The sequence below is a fragment of the Orbicella franksi genome, chromosome 10 (genome assembly GCF_964199315.1).
Source record: "Orbicella franksi chromosome 10, jaOrbFran1.1, whole genome shotgun sequence".
Lineage (NCBI taxonomy): Eukaryota > Metazoa > Cnidaria > Anthozoa > Scleractinia > Merulinidae > Orbicella > Orbicella franksi.
Window position 1 is genome coordinate 4590867 of NC_138154.1, and position 26943 is coordinate 4617809.

Sequence of the window (26943 nt, forward strand, 5' to 3'; positions counted from 1 at the left end):
TCAAGAAAGGCGATGTTGCTGTTATTCTCGATCTCCATGGTGAAACAGATTGATGGTTGTTGACTGTTTAGGTGTTGCAGGAACTTGTCAACTCTGTCCCGAGCCAGGATGGTGAAAGTATCATCTACGTAGCGTTTCCAGATCTTAGGCTTGCAAGGTGCAGACTCTATTGCTTGTTCTTCAAATATCTCCATGTAGAGATTAGCAATAACCGCTGATACAGGGCTCCCAGTGACTGTGCCGTCTCATTGTTTGTAAATCAATCCGTTGTACTGGAAGTATGTAGATCTTAATACAAATTCCAAGAGGTCCGCGATTTGAACTGGTGTAAGTGTTGTGCGGTCAGCCAGGCCTGCGTTGTTCTTCATTTTTTGTAGCGTGGCTTGTACGGCGCCCTCAATCGGTACGTTGGTAAACAGTGACTCTACATTGAAAGACACCATGATCTCATGGTCCTGGATCTCTTCACTGGCAATGGTGGAGGCGAAGTCAGTTGAGTTTTTCACTGTGAAGTTCGAGTTACCTGCAAGAGGAGATAATACGTTAGCCAAGAAAGCAGACACGTCGTATGCAAAGGTGTTGACACACGACACAATTGGCCTAAGCAGTGTGACTAATAAAGCCACAGCTGATAAAATGACTGCAAAAGCCATTGGCAGAAACTTGAGCTTTTGCTTTAACGTGAAGAATTAATTTTAACATGCTGTCATGCAGCAAAGCAACGTCTGCGAAATTTTGAACATTTCTTTGCTGTTAGATAGTCTTTTTTTGCCTCATCTTGAATGAAAATTTATTGTTATTAAATTTCCTGCCATGTTTCTTTTATTTGGTTTCCTGTCAGTGGAGATTTTAGGTTTTTAAACTTAACAGTATTTTTGCACCATGGATTTCTGCATGATCAATTTATGGTGACCTCCATGGCCATGTTTGTTTAGTGTATTCGCTTCCTTCAAATAGATTTTTGTGAGTTTTATTTAACTACTACAAAACTACTGAGAAAAGAACTAAGTGGGCACTAATTTAGCACAGCTGAAATGTAATTGTAAAGATTCTAGAGGTTGCCTTTACTCAAATCTTAAACAACTACAGGGGTAGCGCGGTGTGAAATATTCGAACTCCACTTGGTAGATTCAAACTGATTTAATGACAGATCAAGTCCATAGATCTAGTTCACAATAGGTAGCGACTGACGAAATAGTGAAAACCAGTAGATCGCTAGTGGTAGCAGATATGAATAGGAGTAGTAGTCGTACAAGTAGATGTAGCAGTAGTAGGTTCGAGCTGAAAAGCGATAGTTAAGAATACGTCCTACTTAGATAAGGCATAAAATACAAATCTAACAGGATAGAAAAATCATAAAACTAACAAGATCACAGCATGAAACAAATAGATGCGACAATTGATACTTGAAACTAATAAAACTGAGACAATAACAACTCTTGTCATAACAAACGAAGATATCAATGGCTATCGCGCAAATAGCTAAATATAGCGTGAAAGAATCACAATTTGGTAATCACATGACAATTGGACTAATAAAGCAACTTGACAATAAGCCTTAGCAACAGTAGGGCTGTGAAAGTGACTTCAACAAAACCTAGATAAGCTAAATGAAACCTTTTCGTTACAAAGAAAAGACTAACAATTCGCGACTTAGCAAATATCTACAACAATAAGAACTTACATACTTTGGTTGACGACTCACACCAAAAGGTAGCAGAGAGACAGCAAAATACACTTGAAATAGCGGTAACTTGGATCCTCTGATCGTAGCACGGTAGCAGTGTAACTTCACTAACAATCTCTGACTAAAAGAAGTTGCGCGTTGTCTTTTCTTGCCTATGCTATGTGAAAAAACTAGGGCGTTGTGAGAAACATGGCGCCCACAATAAAGACAACTTCCTAGCGGCAAAATTTCCAGAACTATTTCATACGTGTGAAAATCACGATTTTATGAAAGCTTTGATTTTGAAATCACGTACTTGGCTTGAATAATAACTGATAATAAATCAGTAGGAAGTTGCAGAGGAAATTGATAAACGATCGGCGTTTCAAAACTAACATGAAATACGATTTATCTCAAAATAATTGGCTTGTTTTTGTCATCTTTTTTTATTTATAACTTTCATCTTTCTTTCACTGTCCTGTATTATTTGTCGCATGTGAAGATAACATCTGATTTCTTGTTTTCTTATCAGTTTTAATAAACCTCAAGTTGATTTTTTTTGTTGATATTTTTTTAATATTTTGGCCTGTCATTTGTTCAACTTTAAATAAACAATGTCTTGAAATTTGATCTTTTACATGGCTGTGGTTACTGGGCATATGGTTTATTTTTCTACTTACGCTCACTTTGAAATATTTCAAAGAAAACTCCAGGGAATTAGGGGTAGACTGTGAATCATTACGTCACACCCATGTTTTTGCACCAAAACTTAAACAAATTTTAACTTTGAATCCAAGCAAGCAGAACAAGTCAACTTCATTTTATAGAAGTAGAAGTCAACTTGTGGCAAGTCTATCTGAAGGCATTCATGCAGGATATTTTTGTCTATGTAAGCGTTAACTTTGTATGGCTACCTTAGAACTGCAAAAACTCATGCCCCATCCACACCATGCCAGACAAATTTGAAAAGGGTGTTCATCACTCTGAAAACACATCAAAAGTTTTCTGTCCACACTTCGTCAGAGAAATTTGAAAACGCAACAATCACTGGTCATTTTGGATTTGTGTCTGAGGAAATTGTGACATCATTGTTTCGGAAAAGCTCCATTTTGAAAATGTTCTCTGTTCGCATTAAAACAGAAAGCTGCCGTTTTGAAATTCCTCAGGCTTAAACAGTGTTTTCATTTGAAGAGCGCCCATTTTCGTGGCAAATTGTGGACGGAAGACCTAACTGCAGAAATAAAGCTGCATTTTCAAATTTCTCTTAGGCAGTGTGGACGAGGCCTCAGTGTAGTTGTTTATCGAGTATTACAAATCCAACCTGAAGGTCAAAATTGCTAAAATTACGCACTGGTCAGTAAACACGCACTGAGTATCAGATGAGATCGAAATCTCCAGTGATATCACAAATTGTTCTTGCGGACAGACTGGTTGGTGGTTTTCACTGGAATGCTAGCAGCCTCATATCAAGAGTCTTCGTTCCCCTTGACCAGTGGTCAGGAAAAGAGCAACCCTGGAAAGATCTGATTTGAAGTCCGAAAATATCGGACTTAAGATTGAATTGTGCCCAGCTCATAAACACGTGGCTGAATCAAGTCACTTGTGTTTTTCTTTAGCGTGCAAGGGAACCTGTTTTTCTGCTCTTGTTTCATTTGCAAAAAAAGACAACAGCCAAAAAAAACGGATGTTCTCGTAGGCTAGTTTTTCTTCCAATCATTTTCATTGTTTTTAAAGCCAATGAAAATATTCTTCGCTGTGGATACTCTAGACAACTTGTTCATTCTATTTTCTTCACCGTCGGCATACCTACATTGGTTACATAAGCTGGAAGTCTGTTCCTCTCTTTTTGCCTAATTTTCTCTAATTTCCCTGGACAAAGGAAAATAACCCTTGTTTCCTCATTGCCCTGTTGCAACTTGAAATGAACATATCACCTAGACTTTGCATATTTTCACAGAATCTTTACATTGGAAATTTCCATCGAAAATGTCGTGAACTTGTCCTTGTACGTCCTTATAAGGAGAACCTGAAAATGCCATTTTGCAACAAAACTCAAAACTCATATTTAAAGAGATAAACTAAGACATATAACGGTAAAAACAAACGATAGAATCCGACGTTTCAGAGTAGTCATGACCCCATTATCGAGGAAAAATATGTTAGATCATGAAGATTACAGCATTTAATGCAATTTTGGTGTGAAGAATTAACATATATTAAAAGGGTGTGAAGATTATGAAAATACTTTTGCACGAATGGAATCTGATTGCACGTTAAGATTTGGCTTTAAACCTCTTATAAAAAGCATTTTGTGCACTAAACAGTCAAATTTGTTTCTGCATTTCTTAAGCACTTCGAAAGGCTTTAGCAGGTCCTGAGGCATCATCCCTTGCACATTCTCGTAGTGTTTGGCAATGGTGGAGAATTATTGTTTATGTCCTTTTACATGATTATGTAAATGTCCGTGTGTGTAACCTACATAACCTGCATCACACAGGTCACATTGAAAAGTGTAAGCAACACTGCTGATTTACAATTGGTGGCTTTGTTTCTTTCACACTCAGTCCTCATTCAATTTGCTGAGATTTGGTCTTCAAATGGTAAAGTTACTGGAATCATGCCATCTGTCTCTTGAGATGGTGATGAAAGCTGCCACCGGTCACAAACCTTTGAGTCAACGAAACTTTTGATAGTAGGGTTGAGGTGTTTGGGGTACTTCAAACAGGAGAATACTGTCTTCAGAAGGTCACATTCGTCCCAAAAATGTGACCAAGATGAAGATAAACAATGTGCCCAATCAAGCATAGTTCTCAGTAAGCCATTTTTGTACCAATTGTCAACATGACTCTGATAGTGCAAGAGTAGACCTAAGTTAGTTACTCAAAACTCATTTCTGGTTATCTCATTTGATATAGAGAGAATGATTAATGTTTTCATGTAGACAGTATTGCCTTTAACTGAATGTTGAGTTTGAAAGGAGATTTAGAAGACAAGAGGAATGCCAAAGAGCTTTGAAGGATCGCTTGATGAAAACACCGCCATCTTGGAAAACTTGGTGACCAAACTACAAATTTGAGGAGTACTGGAAACTAACATAACTGCACGTGCTTTCCGAAGTTTGTGTGCACAAGGCAATAGAGTAGAATAAAGAAAGAACAGGGCAGGGCAGGGAAGAAAATAAAGAGAATAAATAAAGACACATTTAATTCGTTGTTGGTCATTAACTTTTGTTAACTTGGTGGCTCCTAAAGGAGCCGTTTGTAGAGTAAGCAAAGTCCCTGCTCACTCGAAGCGAGCGAATTCTTCATCATCGCTGTGGCCAAACAAGTTCTGCCACTCTCCTGATGCTAGGTGGTCTGCATACACTCTATCTTCATCCTCATCATGAACTGGACTGGTAGGTACATCTTCAGTTTCCTCCCAGAGAATTTCATCCTCTGTGCCATCCATCGAATTGGAAATGCCGCCCTTCTTGAAGGATCGGGCTACCATCTCAGCCGGAAGACTACGCCAGGCATCCAGGACCCACGAACATACAGTGGGAAGCGATGCTGCTCACATGTTTCCAGCAGGAGTGAAACTCTTCTGGCCTTCAATCATCCAGTTGTTCCATTGCTCACAGAGACGATCCTTAAAAGGCTTCTTTAGGAAAATGTCTAGCGGTTGAAGAATGCTGGTTAAACCACCTGGGATTACAGCAATGTCGGTGTTTGTTTGGCGTACTGCTCGCTTCACTGAGTCGACAAAATGAGCTTGGAAGGAGTCCCAAACAAGAAGACTTTTCTTTCTCAGAAGACCGCCGGGTCATGACCGCCATTCTTTCTCTACCGACAGCTTCATTCCAGCGTTATCCATCCACCCCTTCGGATGACAGTGTACAAGGACTCCAGGTGGAAAGTTCTCTTTCGGGTACTGGCACAGTTCCCCGCAGTTGCTGCATTTGTTCTTCGGCGTGCACCTTAGTTTCTTGACTTGCTTTTGCCAGTCGCGAACCAACCTTTCATTGATGCAGAATTCATGGCCTGCTGCACAGTTGTTTGACTCCTGTGCAAACTTGACAACTTGCAACTTAAACTTAGCGGAATATTTCATACATTTTGTTTTTCGTAAACTCGTAAACAGCTGAGAAGTAACGTTGTCGAGATTTTGTTAACAATGTAACTTAAAACATTTACAAGAAGGGTTTGTTTTCTTGCTAACCTGTAGTTCCAATGTAATTGGTCCATTTCTGGTTGCTAACAACAAGACCATGTGAGCAACAGCATTTGCCAGGTCACTAAGCTACTGTAATCATTTTATGAAAATGAAAGTTCAGCACCATAAACACCGACGAAGTTTTAAGAAAAATATCTGCTCCACAGATCAAAAGACACAATAGAAATCATCTCCAGTAGGTTGGCGTTTGAACCACTTAACATGTATAATTTCACACTTTTTTGTCAACGAAAAATGTGCCAAAAACTGACAAAACTCCAGCACAATTACAACTGGTTTTGTAAACTCGGTTTTCCTAATGGACTTCAGGCAATTGTTATGCTAATTTCTTGGATTGCTTGGTCAGGTCTTTGTGTATGACTCGTGTATAAGTCGAGGGCGATGTCTTGGGATGATTTTTTTGGTCATAAAAGGTCAACTTATACATGAGTAAATATGGTAATAGCATGATCGTTTCAATTGTAATGCCTTCTTATCTAAATATTACTTTGTTTCTTTGGTACCTTGCTAGCAAACACTGAACTACTGCTCGTACTCTAAATATGAAAATCAACCACAATATTCCCTAAACCAGATAATATTGAACATAATCAAAAAAAATATTTTATTTCATTTGTTCAATTCACGAGTTTGCTCACAGAGCACTTTGATTTATTATGAATACTCAAGCACTCGATCTCGGAGACAGTTCCTTTCAACTTATCAAGTTTCAAAACATTAATCTATCATTTTAAAAAATTATTGAGATTGGTCTCTATATCCTCTGGTGCAGGTGTTGGCAATTTCCTTGCCATATCACAATCCCCATTGTTTTGAAATATTGTTCCAAATTCCTTCGAGAACTTTTTAGAAAATTCTGTTCCCTTTGGTATGGATTTTGTGATTCTCTGAACCGCATGAAATAAATCTTGCTTAACTTGTATCCCTGCAAATACCAATTGGTATTGCGCTCTGACTTTACAGCAGTTATCAACAATAACTTTGCTGATCTGCATCTCCCTTGATTGCTCTGGTAAAGATTTGATTTTGTTAAACACTGTTGCTGTCAATTGCCAACATATTATTTCACACTTGTCATTGAGTGCTATGAACAGATTATGAAATTGCTGGAGAAATTTATTGTCGCCACCTCTCCTTGCTCCAATATACTTGCTGACTTTGAATGTATGGTCACAGGTAATAATTTTGCTATGCATAGCATGTTTCTTTGTATCTGCCTCATAGTACGCTTGTTTAGTTTGGAAGTTAGCGAGAAATATGTGTATCAAGTTATCATCACAGGGAAATGAATACAACATGTCTCTGTAGAATCTGTCATAGAGATCTGTGTCAGGCTTGCCAGGGCTAGACCTCGAGAAAAGTGAGAAACACTCCAAATGTGTACTGAAAAAAAATAAAAAATAAAAAAATAAAAGCATGCATGAATGCGAGAAATGGCATTAACATACAAAACAGACAAGAAAACAAAGGAAAATGAAATAGCCGCAACATCCTGGGGGGGGGCTTGGCTGAATTTAACTAAACATTCAACAAATGTGACAGCCTTATTTAAGTGTCTGGGTTTGATAATGCCAATAAATAATCAGTAGACAGTTCCATAAAACAGAGTTCTTGAAACATGATTCAAAGTCATTTTTGGTGCTAAGTTACTTAAACTGCTTCCTCAATCAAGCCTAGCTTGGAGATTGGTCTGACCAGGGTACCATTTCTTGTCTTGATTTCAGCTACACAAACCGGTGATCATGACCAGGTAAAGTCTTGACAACACGACCAAGGATCCATCATCCCGGTGGGAATTGTCGTCGATGACTAAGACAAGATCTCCCATTGCCAAGTTGCCCTTCTCTCATACCCATTTGTGGCATTGTTGCAATGCTGGGATGTATTCTCGGATCCACCTTTTCCAAAAGCAGTCAGCAAGAAATTGAGCTCCGCTTGATTCTATCCTCAGATGGATTGCTGAATTTCCTTCTCTGCTCCCAAAAAGTTGGTTCTGTTATCGCTCCAGATTTCTTTAGGACAGCCACGGTTTTGAACCTTCAAAGAACTCAAATAAAGGTGTCAGTCTCCATTGAACTAGCATCCTCAATATGAATGGCACGACTGGTAAAGCAGATGAAAAGCGATCCGTACGCCTTCTCTGAACCCCGTCTGCGCTTCACATAGAATGGCCTGAAGATATCTACTCCAGTATAAGTGAATGGAGGCTCCTAAGGGATAAGACACTCTTTATGCAGGTCGGCCATCAGCTGCTGCATAGGGGCTCTGTTTCACTTGCTGCAATGAACACACTTGCGCAGAACTCATCAGACAAGTGATCTTGCTTGTGATATCCAAAATTTCTGGCGTATGGTCTCGTGGTAGTAATGCACTGTTAAGGTGGAGATAGCATGATCTTTCAGGAGCATTGGATGGACGGCATCGAATGGGATCGAGGCGTGACCAATTCTTCCTCCTATGTGAACAGTTCCTTTGATCAGCACAGGGGAGAGGTTAGCAAGTTTGCTATGACCATTGACTTGAAGTCCACTGCTTAAAGAGTTAATTTCTTCAGGGAAGTGCTGGCGTTGAACCAACTGAACAATTTTCTGTGTCGAGTCTTGTGTCTCTATGATGCCTATCCCTCTTTTTCTTGAGGTACTCAACAAAGCGCAATAGCCATGTCATTAGTGTTTGCAGATGTGGCCAAGATGAGTAGCACCTTAGGAACAGATCTAGCGCAGATCTCTTGAGAGCCCTCCTCGGCCAGATTGAGAGATGTTGGCACACGTCGCCATTGCTCGGGAGCAGAAGCAGCATGGATCTCATTAACTCTGTTAAGAATAAAGGGCTTCAATCATCTCTTCTCATTGGTTATGTACTGTAGGACTGTCAGGGAGTCCATCCAAAAGGTGACACTATAAACGGGCAGGTCCAGTTCATCATGAATCAGCTCGTGCAGATGCATGGAGACCACAGCTGTTCGTAATTCCAAACGTAGAACGAACCATTGCTTAAAGGGGCTGTTGCACGTTTTCCCCATGACAAAAGCGCAATGAACTCTACCTCGATCATCAAGGAGTCTCAAGTACCTAACAGCAGCATAGCCGTGGTTTGAAGCATCAGAAAAACAGAGCAGCTGGACGTTGGTGATAGTGGCATGAGAAGGATTTCTAAAACATCTTGGAATCTTGATTTTTGCAACAAGAGAAAGAGACTCCATCCATCTGTGTCACTGTGTAAGTAGTTCATTCATCTCACTGGATTCTCATTCTCCAAAGTCCTTGTAGTTAAACCTTTACTGGAAGGATTAAAGGACCCATAAAACCAAGTGGATTAAAGAGGGAACTGACCATTGAAAGAATGCCACGTTTGGTTGGCAGTTTGTTAGTGGGTACAACTTTAAAAAGGAATGTATCAGAGTCTGCATCCCAATGTAGCCCAAGTGTACGACCAGTAGGTAGCTGATCAAGATCTAGATTTAATCCAGGATTTGCTCATTCTTTCTCAAGAAGGGTGGCCAGAAGCTTACAGCTGTTACTAGCAAATTTCATTAGGTGGAAACCGCCTTCCTTCATTAACTGGAACAACTGCTCAGCAGGGCAGATCGCATTCTCTTAGATACAATGACAAGCAAATCGTAGTAACTGCCTTTTTTGCTGTAATCGGCATTTAATTTGTCAAACACTATAGCGAAGTGAATCAAATATCTTTCCCTGCCAAAAAACATACATTTTGCGTGCAGGTTCCTGCGAAGTCCGTGTGGAAGGTCACAAGATCATCAATATGAACAGTACAAACTTAATAAGTAAAACATTTCTTCTGTGCTACTTTAGGATACAGGAAGCTCTATCTGGCGGCCAGTGGAAATTTTTGGACAATCTCAATGTGACCTATGGGTCAGGAGTCTTCACCGGTGATTTTGCTTAAACCAGCCTCATACCCAAGATCTTCGTTCCCTTTAGCCAGCTTGTTTTTTCAAGCCAGCATGCCCAGTAAGGGATGAAGACTCGAGGTATGAGATTGATGAGGTATTTTCGGCCTCGCTTTGTGAGATCTGAAAAGTCACAGACTATCTTACTTACTAACACACGTGATGACGTATTGGTGACTGGCTAGAAGCCAGTAACCACAAAAATGTTTTTTTTTAAGGCCATTAGGCAAGATGCGACCTGCTTCGTTGCATGATATCGGTCTCTTTGATCTTAAGGTGTTATGGACATAGTTATGTCTGACATGATCATGTCACATGTCGTGAGCATGCAATGACAGAATTTACATCCAATGTAAACATCGATTGTGTTAGTGCAACCCCTGCCTGACTAGAAGACAATGAATAAAATGCAACAATCACTCCAGTCCTGGTACCTGCATTTAACAACTGGAAGTCTAACCAACACTTTGTTGATGCTACAACCTTCAGGTAGCTCACCTTTTCATTGCACTGTTCTCTGTTGCTTTCTGGTATCTCAACTGGTTTGACAGTGAACTTCTTTGATGCTCTTCTTCAATTGAAGTTCAATTTCACCAATATTTCAGTCCACAAACAAGTTTAGTTCAGATATTTCAGTGTTCATACAACGCTCTGACAGTGCTCATTCAATTCACTTCAAGACAGGCAAAGTTCCGGCCTACAGTGCTCAGAAATATGTAAATTTAATGTAGACCCTTGACCTATTGTGTGAGTGACTTGCTTGTCAATCTAAAGTTGTATGTATGGATGATATGTTCTTATTATGAGATTATCCTTGAGCACAAATTTATCCGATACTGGATTAAGCACAATCCACACTCAAAATCTTTGTTTAAATGCTGAAATTAAAGGCTCTCCGTGGATCCTACTAACTGCAAACAATGGCTGCAAAGGACAAGTTTCACACTCTCCAAAACCAAAGATGGCAAGTTTTTGGTGTCTTATTTATTAGTTCTAAGAGTGCATTTTGCTTCCACTGAGGGATAAATTGTGTGCGACATAAACGTAGCATGCAAAAAGTGGAAATCACTATCCAAAGGAATGCTGCACACCAGCATTAAGCTACGACTATGTCCTCACTTAAAAATGTATTTGATGATTGACTGTAGGTTGAGTAAGTGTGCATTACTTTTTAAGATTTGATGCTTCTTTCAATGATTGGCTGGCTACTACATTACCCAAGAACCCTTTTTATAGCACAGAGTCATTCAATTAAGGGAAGGACCATTTTATTTATGAGGGGGGATGGGGGGCAGGGGTTGGGCAATTACTAATAAAATATTCCTGCACAAGTCTTGACTTCTGCCATTCATAACCCCCCTCCCCATAAATGATGACCACTCCCAAAAGTGGTTTATTTTTTTTATTTTTTTTCCAGAAAATGTAGAATCTCACATTTGAAGGACACATTCAAGGCAGCTGTTGGCATCAGCCAATGGTGATGTCTGGGCGTTTGGTCGGGATCTGCAACTCACTGCAGAGGGAACTATTACTAACCCTGAAGCTTCTTCTATCTTGTGGGTACAAGAAGTGTTCAACATGGAAGAAGGTGGAAAGATGAATAAGAAGGACCAAACTGGGCCTTTGCCACCCACAACATTGCCTTTATATAGTTACTCGGTGAGGGGTGTTATCAAGGCATTGATTAACACAGTCCATGATAATGCAATGGCAGTAATATTCACTATAGGTATGGCATGTTTGAATATTTGTCCTTGTTCCAAATAATATCATTGTTCCCTCCTCCATACATGCATTAAAGGCGTGGTTTTGTTGGGTTCCCATATATCAAGTAAACACAAGCCCATTGGCTTCTTTGGCAGAAAACCAAACACTTAGCCAAGGAAAAGTCAGAAATAATTTTCTTAATTTGCCCCTGTTTTAAAGTAGATAATAACCCTGAATGTTTTAATTTGGTAGAATAATAATTACCACAGACAACATTTCCCATTTCACTGTACAAGGTCAAAACTCTTATCTAACTGGTGGACTTAATACTTTCTTACAAAATTAGACTTGCTGTCTTCAAGATTACATTAATGGCATTCAACCTCTAAAATTTAGGAATAATAAAATTATAAGCTGTTTTCAAGGCAAAGCTAAAATCAAGATAATTTTCTCTTTTTTAGCCGGGATGATAATTGGTCTCCACTATGAGACAATTACACTGTCCCATTCCAATGGTCTGTGGTGTAAATCAACTTGGTAAAACCAAGTCAGCTAAAGCAGCCCTCATTCTCTTTGGGAACATGGGCTCGTTTTATTCCTCTGTGAAGGAAAGATTTGTTCCGTGGCTGTGCAGTAGGATGACACTGCCACCTGTCCTGGATGACATTAAGAAGCATAAATTAATCGAGGATATTGCTGTGGCCCTCTACAATAGAGGCAAGGTTGGGCACATGCTTTCTTGAGAGCATGCCCTGTACTTGCCCTATTGTTACTGTTAACTGGGACACCCTTGATGCCCTGAAGCATGACCCAAGGTATGTTTGTTCTACTCACAATTAACATTAAAAATGGGTTGTTTGGTATTTTGAGTCTCACCTCAGAAGTTGTTGTGCCTTCAATTTAAAAAATTATGTCAAAATACTTGGATTTAAATTTAAGGAAATATTTTACAGGATCCTTAATATGATAATGATATGTTGATAATGATGGTGATGCCCAATTCCATTTATTTCTTAATCCTAGGGTCTTTGGCCACTTGGTACTGATTCCTTTTCTGGAAGGAAGGAGAAGCCCAGATGGCCTTGATGCCCAATAAAGGGTGAAATAAAGGTGGAGGAAGTTTTCAGCCCGGGCATCAAGTACCATTGGGATGCTGGTTGGTCTCACCCAGACAATAGCCCACATCCTAAAGATGAGGACAGCAGAACCAAGTAAAGCAATGGCAAATGCATATCCAGAAATGGATGATAGATGTAGAAAGAATTATGCTGTTCTCATCAGCTTTGCTAAGAAGGTATGAAATACTGCATTGAACAGCTCATGTAGCAACATAACTAAATGACTTTCAGTTTCAAATGTAAACAGGTTGTACCTCAGATGTTTAAAGTGCCCTTATAAAGGTAAAATTATGGAAGTCATCCAATACTTATCAAATACAATGATCTATTTACTGACCCTTGGAAAACTGAGGAAAACTCAGAAACCAAACCAACTGGCCCTCTAGGTTTCGGGGTTGGGTGCTGGGCTAACAACCCAGCCCCGGAAAAAAACAGACCTGTTACAAAAACCACAACAACAAATCCAGAAAACAACTCGGCTCCGGTAGAGTCCTCTCTAGTAGAGCCTATGATGCGGGCTGCTGAAAGCCTTCGGGAAGCCAGTGTGCAGACAACTCTTCTGACAGCCAAAAGCATTTGCTGACATAAATGATGACATCCTTATTTGGCATAATTTCAAGCAACTAAATACATTTGGTCAGTACACACATTTTCTTTCTTTTATCTCTGTTTTTATGATGACTGCACTCAGTCAGGACTGAGTAATGATTTTAGCTTATTTTTGATGAGAGTTCTTGCAATAACATTGTTGAGATTGTATTGGACCAAACTACAACTTGTAAAGAACCAACGTTTCCTTCAAAGGGACAAGATAATAACAAAAACAGTCAGACAAACTTCACAAATTTTTAATGTCATATTTCAGCCATGTTTACACAGCAATGATCATGACACATAAATAGCGTCTTGCACTATTACTAAAAATAGATTTTGTCACATAAGATCCCATGAGACCCCCCCCACAGACTCAGACAAACATTTCGATCTGCCAAAGGCGAATGTATGTGCGAGGGCTGCAAGAGTGAAACAAAAATGAAGAAAATTTGGTGAAATCATGGAGTTAATAATTAGAGGGACAAAAAATGGTTTCTACCAAACACTGCTGTTGGGGTGAGTGTAAAACAGACTCAAGGTATCCCGACAAATGGACAAAATCTCTCAAAGAGTTACAAGCATCGGGCAAGAAAGTCTTCATACCGTTCCCAAAACCGTCGCAAGACATCGCTAAGTGCAAGCGTTGGCTAGTAGCTTGTTCTCGGGAATTATTTACAGAGAAAAATATTACCAGAAATACTTATATTTGTGCTCTTCACTGGCCCGGAGAAAAAGGTCCCACAGCTGAATTTCCTGATCCGCTGAAAGCGAATCTAACACAAGCACAAGCAAGTCGAGCATGTGCTCCAAAGAGAAAAGCTCCGAGATCAAGAGCGGAACCAGTCACAAAGAAAGAAAAGTTACACAACAAAAACTGTGGCGAACAATTACTGGACTACTGTATACCGACTGCCGATCGCAAGTCACTAGAATCTGGATCGATGGTCGATGCCATCCTAAACAAACTCAACGAATCTCTAACCAATGAAGAATGTAATGCGATGCCACATGTGTATGAGCACTCCACAGGAAAGCTGGTTTCTGATCAAGGCTCTTAGACCTTGTATTCTAAATACGAGTTATCTGCAAAGGTCAAGACCATGATTTTGAAGAATGATGTTGCCACGAGGAAACCTCAGGCTCCCACAATAGTAAGTACTCTATCTTACAAAAACATTGTGCGAGATGCAAGTCTTATGAAACACTTCATTGGCCTCTCACCTCCACAGTTTGAGATTTTGCATAATTTTCTAGACGACGTTTGTCCTTTGGAGACCATAAACTATTGGACTAGTAAAGATTGCCCTGCAACGGAAAATGCAAGAACTGGCCCAAGAAGTGATTTTTCATCAAGGGAGAAGCTTTTTATTTGCCCTCTGAGACTTAGGAGAGGATTTACTCTCAAGACTCTAGCAGCTCTTCTCAGTACACCAGAAAGAAAAATTGATCCATCCTATGTACGCAAAATTTTCACCACCTTTCTTCAGCTGATGTATGTAACGTTTAGAGACATGCAACACTTCATGTTTCCTCAGAGAGCCCAACTCAGCAGGTTCCTCCCCAAAGTTTTCAAAACCATGAGGAAAATACGGTGTATTGTTGACTGTACTGAGTTTAGAGTAGAATGCTCCAGGAATTTTGCTAGGCAAGGGAACACTTTCTTTTCATACAAGCACACAAACACATTTAAGTGTCTCATTGCTGTAACTCCCAATGGCGGACCATGCTTTGTGTCAGATTTGTTTGAAGGGGATATTGATGATGTTGCAATCTTCAAAGAAAGTGGGCTTATGAAACACCTGAAACCATATGATTTAGTATTGGCTGATCGGGGTTTTACTGTGCGGGAGCTCCTAAATCCACTCCAAGTGGAATTAAAAATTCCATCATTTCTGAAAGGAAGAAAAACTCTTAGTGCTGCAGAGGAACTGGAGACGCGTCGTATTGCTAAGGCTAGGATTCATGTAGAACATTTTAATGAACGCCTTAAGCAGTTCAAACTTGTTGGTCCGAAAATTCCTTTGTCTCTGGCCCCTCTTGCAACTCAAATGGTAGTAGTTGCTTCATGCCTTGTCAATTTTCAGAGCACCCTTTGTAAATAGAGTTTTAATACAGAATAGTTGTGTGAAGACTGATTGAAATTTGTACTAGTGCAAGACCACAAGATTAAACTCATTCTGTATTGAGCACTGATGACTGTATATTGAGCATTTATTTTTATAAATCTTGAAAAAGTGATAGTAGGAAAGTTCAAAGAACATCCATACCCTCCCCATGGAATGTATGATGCTAAACAGGAATAATATTCAGGTTAAAATGATTCTAATCTAGTTTGATTCTCAATTTTCTCGGTCTTCTAACCCTAATTATTCATTATTCATGAATAATTAGGGTTAAGAGACAAAGGAATTTCATTTTAACCTGAATTTCATTTTGACCTGCATCATATACAAGGGGAGAGGCACTGTAAGAGTCGAGTGTCCTGCCCAAGAGAACAATACAATGTCCCCAACCAGGGCTTAAACATGGACCGCACAATCCGTAGACAAGCACATCAAACCATGATGCTACTGTGGCTCCCCAAGAGACATGGGTTGGTGGTTGGGGAGCAAAGCAAACAAAACTTTTCATTGGAGGTTAATTTGATATTTTCTGAAACAACACATTTTCTCCTTGTGATAATTCTTTTGCAAAAGAGGTTGCTGACCAGCAAGCAGATAAAAGCATTATAATGTAGTGGGAAAAAATTGCAGGCCTTGTATTTATTCAAAAGAACTCAAAAAAAAACTCACCAGTTAATAGTAATATGCTGATGTCTCAGTTGTATTACATGTGGTTTAGACATTTTTTTCTTAGACAACAAGCCTTAATTTAATGAAAAATCAAATTCCTATTTGTAAGGGACACAAAACAATATATCATTATTCTCAATACAATTGAAAAGGGTGGCAGACAATTAACAATCCATTCAATTTGACATTAAATTATATTTTTTATACAAACAACATTTTGAAAAATAAAAGTTGTGTTCAGTATACAGTACTTATTTATCTGAATTTACAAGATACTTGTCAATGCTCTTTTCATCTATATACAAAAGATACTAATAGAACGCTCTATAAAAAAATTCATATGGAAAATTAAATTTCACAACTCATAAGATGTGGGTGTACAGCAGCAATAACAATGTAATAGACCTCTCTCAATTCAAAATTCTTAAATTTTTGTGCCATTATTTAATTTAAATCTACCATTCTTGTCTTATAAGGTAGGTACCATGACTGTGCTACTTAAATATAGAGGAAATTAAGAATAACAAAATTTACAATCACCATTTACCCTTTTCATCAAACAATGTTCCTCACCAAGCCCTGTCCCCACCAACAGAACATCAACATGCTGCCACTGAACAATTATCAAATTGACAATAGATGCTAAAATATGAATGGCAGCCCAGGAACCAAGCAAAAATATGTGTTAACAGCAATCCTCATACATTTTAACCATTAAAGCCCAAATATCCACATATAAATCCTCCTTACTGATGTACATACATTTTTTATGGTATTAGCCGTAATGGGTAATCATTTTATAAATTCTCATCAGCATCTCTTTGGATTAAGTATCATACTGTGAGAAGAACTTGTATGTTGGTCACTCTTGGCACTCAAAGAGTTTTAAGAACAAAGTTCTTAGTCTATAGCACTTATCTTTCCTTTAGTTAGAAAAATTGTTACATTACTCTTCTGCTGATAATGCACAAGTATTGCAGTTAAAGATTTCAAAACTAAACAAACATAGCGAGTTGGTAGTACTAGTACACATGCTTTTTTACCTAATTTACAGTAGACCCAAAAAGAAATACTGTAAGCTCATGGGGAATTCTAAGTTTTTTTTCTTATGTACAGTCATCATGAAATAGCTTAATATTCCATTATGGTTTGAGTTCATGAAAAGGAACATTTGGGATTATATTTTTCCATTTACCTAACTACAATATACTAAAAAGCTTAATGAAAATCCCAGTGGCTCATGAAACATAGCTGGAGAAACCTGGATTCCAGAGCCCTTCCTTGTAGATTCTTGCAGCCCATCATACATGTACCAGTTATTCTCAAAATAAACAATACAGATATAGTGGCCACCATTCCAAAGTGTTACTCCATACAGTTTAAAACTTTTCCCAAATACTGAAACTGAAAGTGGTGTATTTGACAGTTTAAGATAACCTCCTCTGCTCAGTAGGTCAACAGAAAACACAAGAAATGATTTTAAATTCAACATCAAACGAGAGCTGCTCACCCTCACACCCGCACAATGCCATGACATGTTTGCATTGCCATTTTCATCTATTGTGACATCCTCGCTGAAGGGGGTTCCTTCTGAAGGCTGGCTTCCAAATTTCCTTCCACAGTTAGAATCTGGTGGTTGCAGCCAGTCATAAAGGGCATCCAGAAATGCATTGTTATTGATGTGCTGGGAGGGTTGTGGCAGTATTACTGACAAAGATTGGACTGTGTGTACTTGCAATGGGCAAGTATTTAGGCAGCAAGTTGATGTGATGATGCTTGTCAGGTAGGGACGGAGGAGCATCAAGAAGAAATCCCCTTCATTACCATACAAATCCAGGGTACCAGCCACAACTGGAAATGCGAAAAGGAAAATTGCCATATTGATCATTTATATCATATTGATTATCCTTTTTTTTGCTTATTATCATGACTATAAACATTTTAACATAATAAGACTTCTGAACAAACACCCATGTTTGTTGTTAAATTATCCTCATAAAAAATATAGTGAGGCATACATACCTTGCTGTTGTTGTGGTAGAGACTGCAGTATTAACAATTTTGCATCTGCATACTGGCCATCATCTATGATCTTCAGTGCTGTACCTATTGTATGACCTGATTCTGGAAGGTCCTCGAGCTTTACTTTGTTTGATTTAACTAGGGCCTGGAAAATAATTAGCCAATTATCCAAAGGACAAGTATTGGTAAGTGTCACTCCAGTACTTGTCAGTCCACCCCAGGGAAAAATAGTTAGCTCGTGATCTTGTTGACTAGCAGATTTAGGGTTACTGGCTGGACCAGTAACCGAAAGAAGGAGAGCTTCTGCAGCATTGATTTCTGCTTGGGTATATAAGCTGTCAGCAGGAAAGGGTTGTTCAGACTCTGTGACAGATACTGGCAAATCAGATGCTGTGGTTTCACACAGGCCAGATAGGGATGCAGGTGACACAGGTGTTACAAAGACTCTGCTCTAAGTCGCTGATACAGATGCAGGGGGTGCATTAGGTTCTACAGAGCCAACAAGTGATGCTGAAGAAGTACATGTGGTAGGGGTTTCACCCTCAAAGCATCTGTCAGGTGATGCAGGGGATGCATCAGGTTCCAGGGAGCCAACAGGTGATGCTGAAGAAGTACATGTGGTAGGGTCTCCAAATTCCAAGCAACTGTCAGGTGATGCAGGAAATGGTTCAAAAGAATCCAAACAGTCAGCAGCCTCAGCTAAAACAAATGGCACTAGATCCTTGGGGACACGCATTTCAAAGATTTCTGGGGCAATAACACGTGTCCATAAGGCCGTGAGATTACCCAAAATCTCCTGAATGGGGGTTCATCCCTTGGTATCCTTTCTACGGAATCAGGACAACTTGCAGCATGTAGAATAAAATCACAATACTTTCTGTCAGTGACAAGAAGGATTGTTGACACTGATAGTAATAGGCATGTGAACACTTCAGGATACACTTTCCATCCTCTACCTTAAAACACTGCCAGGTGGGAGATGTCACTGTCTCAACCCTGTATTGTTTCAAGAGTTTTAGAGATTTAATCTCAATAACAGTGTCACTGCCAACCAGACCATCAGGAGAACAGCCAAGGAATGGAAACTTGGGGTTGACCCAAAACCCTGATGGGTAGACTTTCACATTTCGGACCCTCTCGTACTTAAGTATGGCCTTTGGTTCACATTCAAGGCCATAACGCATCCAGTATGTCTGGAGATATTCTGACTCATGTCTCCAAATATCAGAAAAAATAAATTTGCTTGCTTCTATGGCTGCATTTGGCTGACACTCAATGACAAGTTTTCCAACTTTGAAAGCAGAAAGACACTTAGATGCTGTCAATCTGCACCATCTTTCAGAGAACCATTTTTCAGATTTACTTTGTTCTTGTGTTCCTGGGATTTCCATCAAGGCTTTAGGCTTCAGATTTTTATGTAAGGCACTCACTTGCTCCAACAACACTCCTTTTCTCTCACAATCAAGGTTGTAGTCACCGTAGGTGTACTGGAGCTGAGTTTCCCACATTGAAACTCCTTTACCCTCAGCTTGTGAAAGCCATTGCAAGTTACCCAGAAACCTGTTTATGTGGTCCACATTGACATTTCGATATTTAGCTGGCCTCGGATCAAAATCAATCACAGGCAAAATGGTTTGCTTTTTCTTTCCAGGGTATTTGGCATCGCTTAACCTCTTAGGATTTTTGTTCCTCTTCCTGCCTTTACTCCAAGAACATTCTTGGCTTGTGCATGGTTTTGTTAAAACTGTTCCGTGTTTCTGAACGTAGTCAAGTACATAAAATAAAACCGCTACAACATGACTACAACGTCCCAAAGACGAAGCCCGGCAAGGTTCACATGAGGCGTGAAGAACAGCGCCACTGTTCACAGATATAATCACAACAACATTGTGCGGTAGCTCTGGTCTCATCGAAGGCCAAACATGCACTCTCACAAAATAGTGATCGGCGTTCTGCGTGTCCATCACATCATGTACAAAGCCTGAATCCACGTACTTCCTTCCATTTTTCATTGGCTTATCAGTCATATGTCCCAGTCCGTCGTCGATGTCTGCTAGATCATTTGCAAGCGATTCTAAGGTGTAGTAATACACGTGGCCGTAGTTAAAGAGAGAAGGAATGCAATGAGATGGAAAGTCCCGCCAGCCGGTCGACGGAATAAATGGCAGGAAAATCGAGCTTCCAGTCGCTTGTATCTGCAGACTTTCTTTAAGAACCTTGGCAGCGAACCATTTACCATTGTCAATGCTTGCATCGAGCGTGTGGTGATTCCCACACTTTATGCAGGCACTCACACGTTTCACAAGGTCATCGTGTTTACCACTCAGTTTTAAGCCCCTGCACTTTAACCACCGTTTTAGCTGGTCAACAGTGTATTCCTGTGGATCTCTGTCAAATTTAGAACCAGGAACGTCGTCGTCCTTGGTTAAAACCATTAAAGATTGAAGCAAACTGCTTGCCATTCACAAATTTTCCCTTAGGATCACTCAGGATTTGGGTCTTTGTTTGTCTGAGTCTCGAGGGGGGTCTGAAATTTCATGACATCATTAGTGCAGAGTGCTATTCTACCCAAGGTCACTGAAAGGGCAGAAATCGAAGAACTTAAACCAGAAGTGGCTCTAATGTTTTTCAAGAGGAAGGTATATCCAAGTGCCGTAAGGGACTTTCAAGTAGAGCGAGCAACAGAGATTGAACCAAACTTTCCTGCTTCTGCTTTCCTGCTTCCACTCCTTGTAGATCTCCTGGTTAGATGTATTGAAGTGTACAAAGTACCAGTGAAACAGGTACAATAAGGAAATTTTTTTTTACTCATCTATAGCTGTAGTTATGAAGCAAGAGGCGATAGGTAGGCTGTAGTCTGGGCTTTGCTTTTAGACTAGTCGTTAGTTGGATAAAGTCCTTCTCACAAGAATCAAGAAGCATTTCTTAGTAAAAGCTGGTAACAAGAGTTTTCTCAAGTAATCTGACATGCTGAAAACGAAAATGCTTGTTGCCAAAGTTCATTTTGTGATCTTCAGTCTGAAAATGACGTCAGAAAATTGACATTTAAAATGACGTCATCGCAATGAATGTGTAGAAAAGGGAAAGCCACTGAGTTAAATGTCACAAATTTGGATTTTCTAGAGCCAGTTCTGTTATAATATGTTACATGCTTCGTATTTTGAGGAATTTAAGACTTGCCTGTCTCGTGGGCCAATGTATGACGTCATTTATGTTTTCATAATATTTTCTCACACAGAGAATCATGTTCTTTTCAACTGGCCGTTTCATATGCACTGTTATTTTGGGTTCGATGGGGCTTTTTTTTCAATGAAGTTGTTGGCTACCCATTTGAATGTGAAAACAGAAACGTGTTCACGGTCGCACTTCCCTAATTTCGCTCTCACTCTCTGAGTCCAGTCCGGTGGTGAGTAAGCCTGGTTACTCAGCTTCGTTGTTTAGTATGCCTTCGCTTGATTTTTGGCAAGAAGAAAGCTTTTCTAAAGCTGTGAAATGTTGGAATGGATCCAGTTGTGACCCTAAAGAGGGCTTTGGAAGTTCACTTGAAGCTGTGCATCTTCTGTCAGAAGTGTAATAAGCCAAAGGACGATGTAAGAGAAGCTACAAGTTACACCAAAAATTTTGTTTATGAAGCGACGACTAAACAAAGAAAGTACAGGGATGTAGCAAACAGAGAGGTTATCGATCATCTGCTTGATTTACTTGGAAGAAATGACGATACTTGTATTGTTTTATGTTTGGAAACCATATGAAAGGATCAGGCTTGGTTGAAGAATGGGTCGAGAGTGGACTGCTTGGGCCAAATGCAACCAGACATGTCATGACTGGAAAAGCCTACAAGAGAGCTATGCGTGCCCACAAGATTACTCTGCAGTCATTGTGGCAGCTGCTGATGCCTTTTCTGTTATAATTCTGCCACAAATCGTACCCAGATCTCTTCCAAGAAGTATCTGCTCTTGCTTGCTCTCCCGAAAATGCTGCAGCACTGATAACATCCCTGAAGTCACCATGAGTGAAAAAGATGCTCAACGAATTTGTTGCACAAAGATCCGAGGAAAATGTCAACTTCAAGTTTTGGTGGAACTACATGGAAATGTTATCTGTTCTCCTCATGTTCACTCGGGCTCAGGGAGAGGGAATATGGGACCTGTGCTTGCACAGTTTCCGCCACATTGCCATATTTTTTCAGATATGACCATCTGAATTATGCAAGATGGGGATCAGTGCACATTGCAGAGATGGAGCAGTTGCCAAAGGAATTCTTAGAAGAGTTCAAAACGGGGAACTTCGTTGTCAAATGGAATGAAAGCAAGTTCAACAGGTCAGTCCCGATCACAGCCTTGAATAGCTGAATGGGATAAGGAAAAGAGGTGGAGGAATCGTGGGCATAACCAGTACGTCATCAGCATTGAATGGCTGGATGGGATAGGGAAAAGAGGTGGAGGAATCGTGGGAATAACCAAGACGTCACCAGCATTGAGTAGATGGGCTCTGTCCTATAACCTAAGATCACAGATAGCTGAAAATACACACGATGTTTGGATTGCACCAAGGTTTCTCACAATGAATCTACTCCTGGAAGGAAAGATTGTGACAAGAAGGATGAATGTTCATTGCTCACCATTCTCAAGCGGCTCAAGGTATTTTCACTATCAGAACATCCATGCAACCTGTCTTTATAACATTGCCACTAAAGATCTTGTCACTGATGAAATTTAAGTCTCGATGTTAAATGCCAAAGAGCTTGGTCGGCAGCAAATGAAAGAATTCGTGGAGCAAAGGTTGCCAAGATCAGAAGTGAGATTCTGGGACACGATGCACAAGAATAGCACTCCAACTATTGACAACTTGTATCAAGTTGTAAAGAGCACCAAAGGGAAGAACAAAACCACAATTTTAAGAGCCGACTGAAATGTCCTTCAACACCTTATCATTGCTTATGAAGTAGGGCTCAAAGTTGATCTCCATGGTGTGCTAAAATATGAGTTGATGCCTGTACCAGTTGCGTTAGCAGAGATGAATGGCAGTCTCAGAACTGGGCAGAAATCAGCAAGAATGAAAGAATTCGTGGAGCAAAGGTTGCCGAGTGTCTCTCAACAGCGGCAAGATAGATCATCAGAAGTGAGATTCTGGGACATGATGCACAAGAATAACGCTCCAACTATTGATAACTTGTATCAAGTTGTAAAGAGTAGCAAAGAGAAGAAGAAAACCACAATTTTAAGAGCCGACTGGAAATGTCCTTCAACACCTTATCATTGCTTATGAAGCGGGGCGCAAAGTTGATCTCCACAGTGTGCTAAAATATGAGTTGATGCCTCTACCAGTCTTAGCAGAGATGAATGACAGTCTCAGAAATGGGCATAAATCTGTCTTAGCAGACTTAATTACAAGTGGAATAAATTGCCTAAGTGAAATAGAGCTTCAAGGCAGCTCAGGTCTGTTAATAGATGGTCTGGCATTAGTTTCTGCAATTCGGAGACCATCTGGTGCTCAAACGTTTGGGGACTTTGCAGAGAGCTTTCAAGCAGCAGTTCTTCAAGCTGGATCCCGCTATCAGCAAATCCACGTCATATTTGATCGGTATCGAGAAGATTCCATCAAGTCAGGAACGAGAGAAAGACACATAAAGTTCACTCGCCCTATCCGACATACTATTGAAGATGGCAGTGTCTCTCTCCTTCACAGTTGGCCAAACTTCCTTGCATTGCCAGATAACAAGTCAGATCTAGCCAGGTTCCTATCAGAACACATCATTGTGAATGCACCCCCAGACAAAGTTGTTGTAGCTGCTGGAGGATTTGTAGATGAAAGGGAAATGCAATCGTTAGGAAGAGCAATCGACCTGTCTGCTCTAAAGGCAACCCATGAGGAAGCAGATACACGTCTGAGGGTTCACTGTGTCAACAGAAGTCTGGACAATGTAGTTGTATCGGCAAGGGACATGGATGTCTTGTTGCTTCTTATCGCACATGTCCTCCACATCTCTTGTCCTAATCTGTACATGATGTCTGGAACAGCCACAAAGCGAAAGTATTTCAACATCAGGGCTATCTATAAAAATCTCTCAGCTGGTTTTTATCCGCTCTTCTGCCTTTTCATACCTTAACAGGTTGCGACACAACATCCTTCACATGCAACCATTTAAAGAAATCAGCTTGGAAAGTATTCCTAAAGCAACACACACTTCTTTCCTCTCTACGAGAGGGAGAGCTAATGAAAGAAAAGATGAAAGAAGTCGAGGAATTTGTCTGTAAAATGTACAAATTGGATAGCATTGGATCAGTTGACGAGGCCCAAGCTATTTTGTTCTCGAAGAAAGGAAAGCCAGAGGCACTGCCAGCGACAAGCGATGCTTTATCACTACATGTAAAGCGTGTTTACTATCAGGCAATTGTATGGAAACCAGCTCACTGCTCAGAGCCTCATCTTCCAGATCCTTAAACATTAGGGTGGAAGACGATCGCTGATAACAAACTTCAACCACTCCTAATGACACAAGATCCAATTCCGAAAGCCTGGCAGGAAATAATCTCATGCTCATGCTCTACTGGATGTACAAATCTCCACTGCAGTTGCAAGAAGGCTAAATTGTTTTGTACCAGTGTTTGTGGGTGCAAATCGAACAATGTCAATATACATTCCTGTAAAAATACTGACACCAAATGAACTCAGTGATGTATTTCACTATAGAACATGATGTGCGTACCTTTATTGACAACAAAGTCATCAAGTTGAGGTTTGAAAAATAACCCTTTGGAATGAATTTTTCTGATTTTTATCCGTAACAGGAGGCATAGTCTTTAAATTGGTTTATGAGACAAAAACACACGCATTATCATTTACTTTAAGGCAACTGTATAAATGAGTATTTACTCATAGGGAAACTTCTAAGTAATATGCTTGTATTTTAAAACAAAATGAAACCATCCTACTCGGTGAGGGTATACGTATAGATTAACACTCATAAGGATCTGCAGTAAGCTTCAGCTATTAGCTGCAGGTTTAATTGTTTACCCACAATTGAACAACTAATAAAGCCAGCAGAACGTAAGGTGTGTTTTCAATCAGTATTCAAATTAATTTTTGTGACCTTTCGGGCAGGAATTAACAAGTAAGTAAATATATGGCTAAATGTGACGTCATTAATGATGTCACATGTTGCTTTGAATGTATTCTGCAACGTAATCCAACTAATTTAACCGGAATTAGGCAGGAGGCAACTTATCTGGTATTCTGAGGTGCAAATATAAAGCAGACGGCTTAGTATCTAACTTATTTTGCAAAGTTAATACCACGATCACGTCATTTTCAATGTCATTTTTTTGGCGTCATTTTGAGGCTGAAGATGGCAAAAAAAATTTTGGTAACAAGCATTTTCGTTTCCAGCATGTCAAATTACTTTAAAAAATTCCTGTTACCAACTTTTACTAAGAAATGCCTCATAACTTTCAAATTCTGTGAAAGTCATCTAGTCTATTTGGCCTTTTTTCAAGTTCAAAATTCACTAACTGATGGGTCACTTTCAGAGACAATAAAACAAGATTTAATGCCAACTGAAAACACTGTCAAACACTCGTTCTGCGTGTCATGCACAAAAGATTTTAATTAATTTTCACCTGGTAATTTTATGAAACTCTCCCTGGCTGGGTTGACATGGTACTTGCCTGTGGGTCAGGGAGTTCAGGTTCCACTCCCATGGTATCATACAAAAAGTTTTTCTTTCACAAAAAGATACATTCCAAATACATAATGGCTAGTATTTAATAAAAAGTTATTAAATTCAGAAATATACGTACAAGGAATGAAAAGAATTAAGATCAAAAAGTAAATGAAAAGTCAAATGGTTGATAATTAATCTGCTTTTCAGTCAGAGGATGCCCCCATCCTCCCCCAACGGAAAAGATAATTTAAGACTCAAAGCCAGATCCTTGACCTCGGGCCTCACTGCCACAGTAATAAAACTGCCCTGACAGAGAATTTCAATGAGTCTACCATGTAAGCATGAAAATTAGGAAGGAGTTTTATTTTGCACATTGATGACTTTTGGGAGTTTTTCTGAGAACAATTTTGCAGTTCAAGATAAATAAAATTTCTGCTAGGAATTAAGTATTGCAAATTTCTGTTCAAGAAGCAGAACATTTAAGAAGGAAGGAAAGTTTTTGTTTTTAAATTTTACTTCTAGTTAACTTACAGTAGGCCATGCTTATAGAGACAGTTTCACCGAATTCTTGCACTACTTAATACGTAAAACATTAAAATGTCAGAAAATGAGAAGCAATAGGTGTTGATGTTTACAGTATTAATATGTTCTGTGTAGTTCTATTAGGCTGAGGAAAGTTGCTGAAGGGAGTAAATTTTTTGCAGCATTTTATTTTGTGGGATCTAGGGCAATCTGCTAAATCTGCAAAAATTTAAGCCTGCCAAATATTTATGCTACATCTTGGCCATTTAATTACTTCAACTGAGAAAGTCAAACAGTGCGGTGTAAAGTAATTAATTATTATCTAATGCATCAAACTTGTATTGTTTCATTAATTTATATAAAAACTTCCTTATTGCAGATGCTGACATGCATAAATCTGGCTGTGACCTTTTAAGTTAAGACAGGTGCTAATAATTGGGGAACATACAAGGGGGTGGCAGTGACCTTAAAGAGGTTGTTGCCACTTATCAAAGAATTTGGGGGAACACATCCCCATGAGGAAAGGATCTGCAGAGACATTACCACAATAGGTATTGTAGATGGAAAGGGTGTAGGCCAATACTTCAACAAGTATCCAGATGGAACCTGTATTTCCAGAAGGGCTGGCAGAGTTGAAGTAATAGGAAGAAAGTGTGTCATTATTCAACATTCTTGTTTGGAGATGAAAGCTGGAAAACATTCAGTGAAGGTACCTTAAAATCTAGAATTAT

The 26943-nt window shown here is 39.5% G+C and overlaps 2 protein-coding genes and 1 pseudogene across 2 annotated transcripts in view; 2 read left to right on the forward strand and 1 right to left on the reverse strand.

Moving 5' to 3' along the window:
* The window catches only part of LOC145501132 (uncharacterized), a 329746-nt gene that overhangs the window by 74218 nt on the left and 228585 nt on the right, over window positions 1–26943 (forward strand). The window lies entirely within an intron of this gene.
* LOC145499952 (uncharacterized) lies at window positions 12981–15507 on the forward strand (annotated as a pseudogene).
* On the reverse strand, window positions 16123–18763 carry LOC145501459 (dopamine receptor-interacting-protein 1-like). The gene is made up of 3 exons (XM_081480932.1): window positions 18521–18763; window positions 18028–18478; window positions 16123–17856 (listed from the first exon to the last, which is right to left on the reverse strand). The coding sequence occupies exons 1-3, from the start codon at window positions 18761–18763 to the stop codon at window positions 17201–17203; spliced, it is 1350 nt and encodes a 449-aa protein (XP_081337058.1). The 3' UTR covers window positions 16123–17200.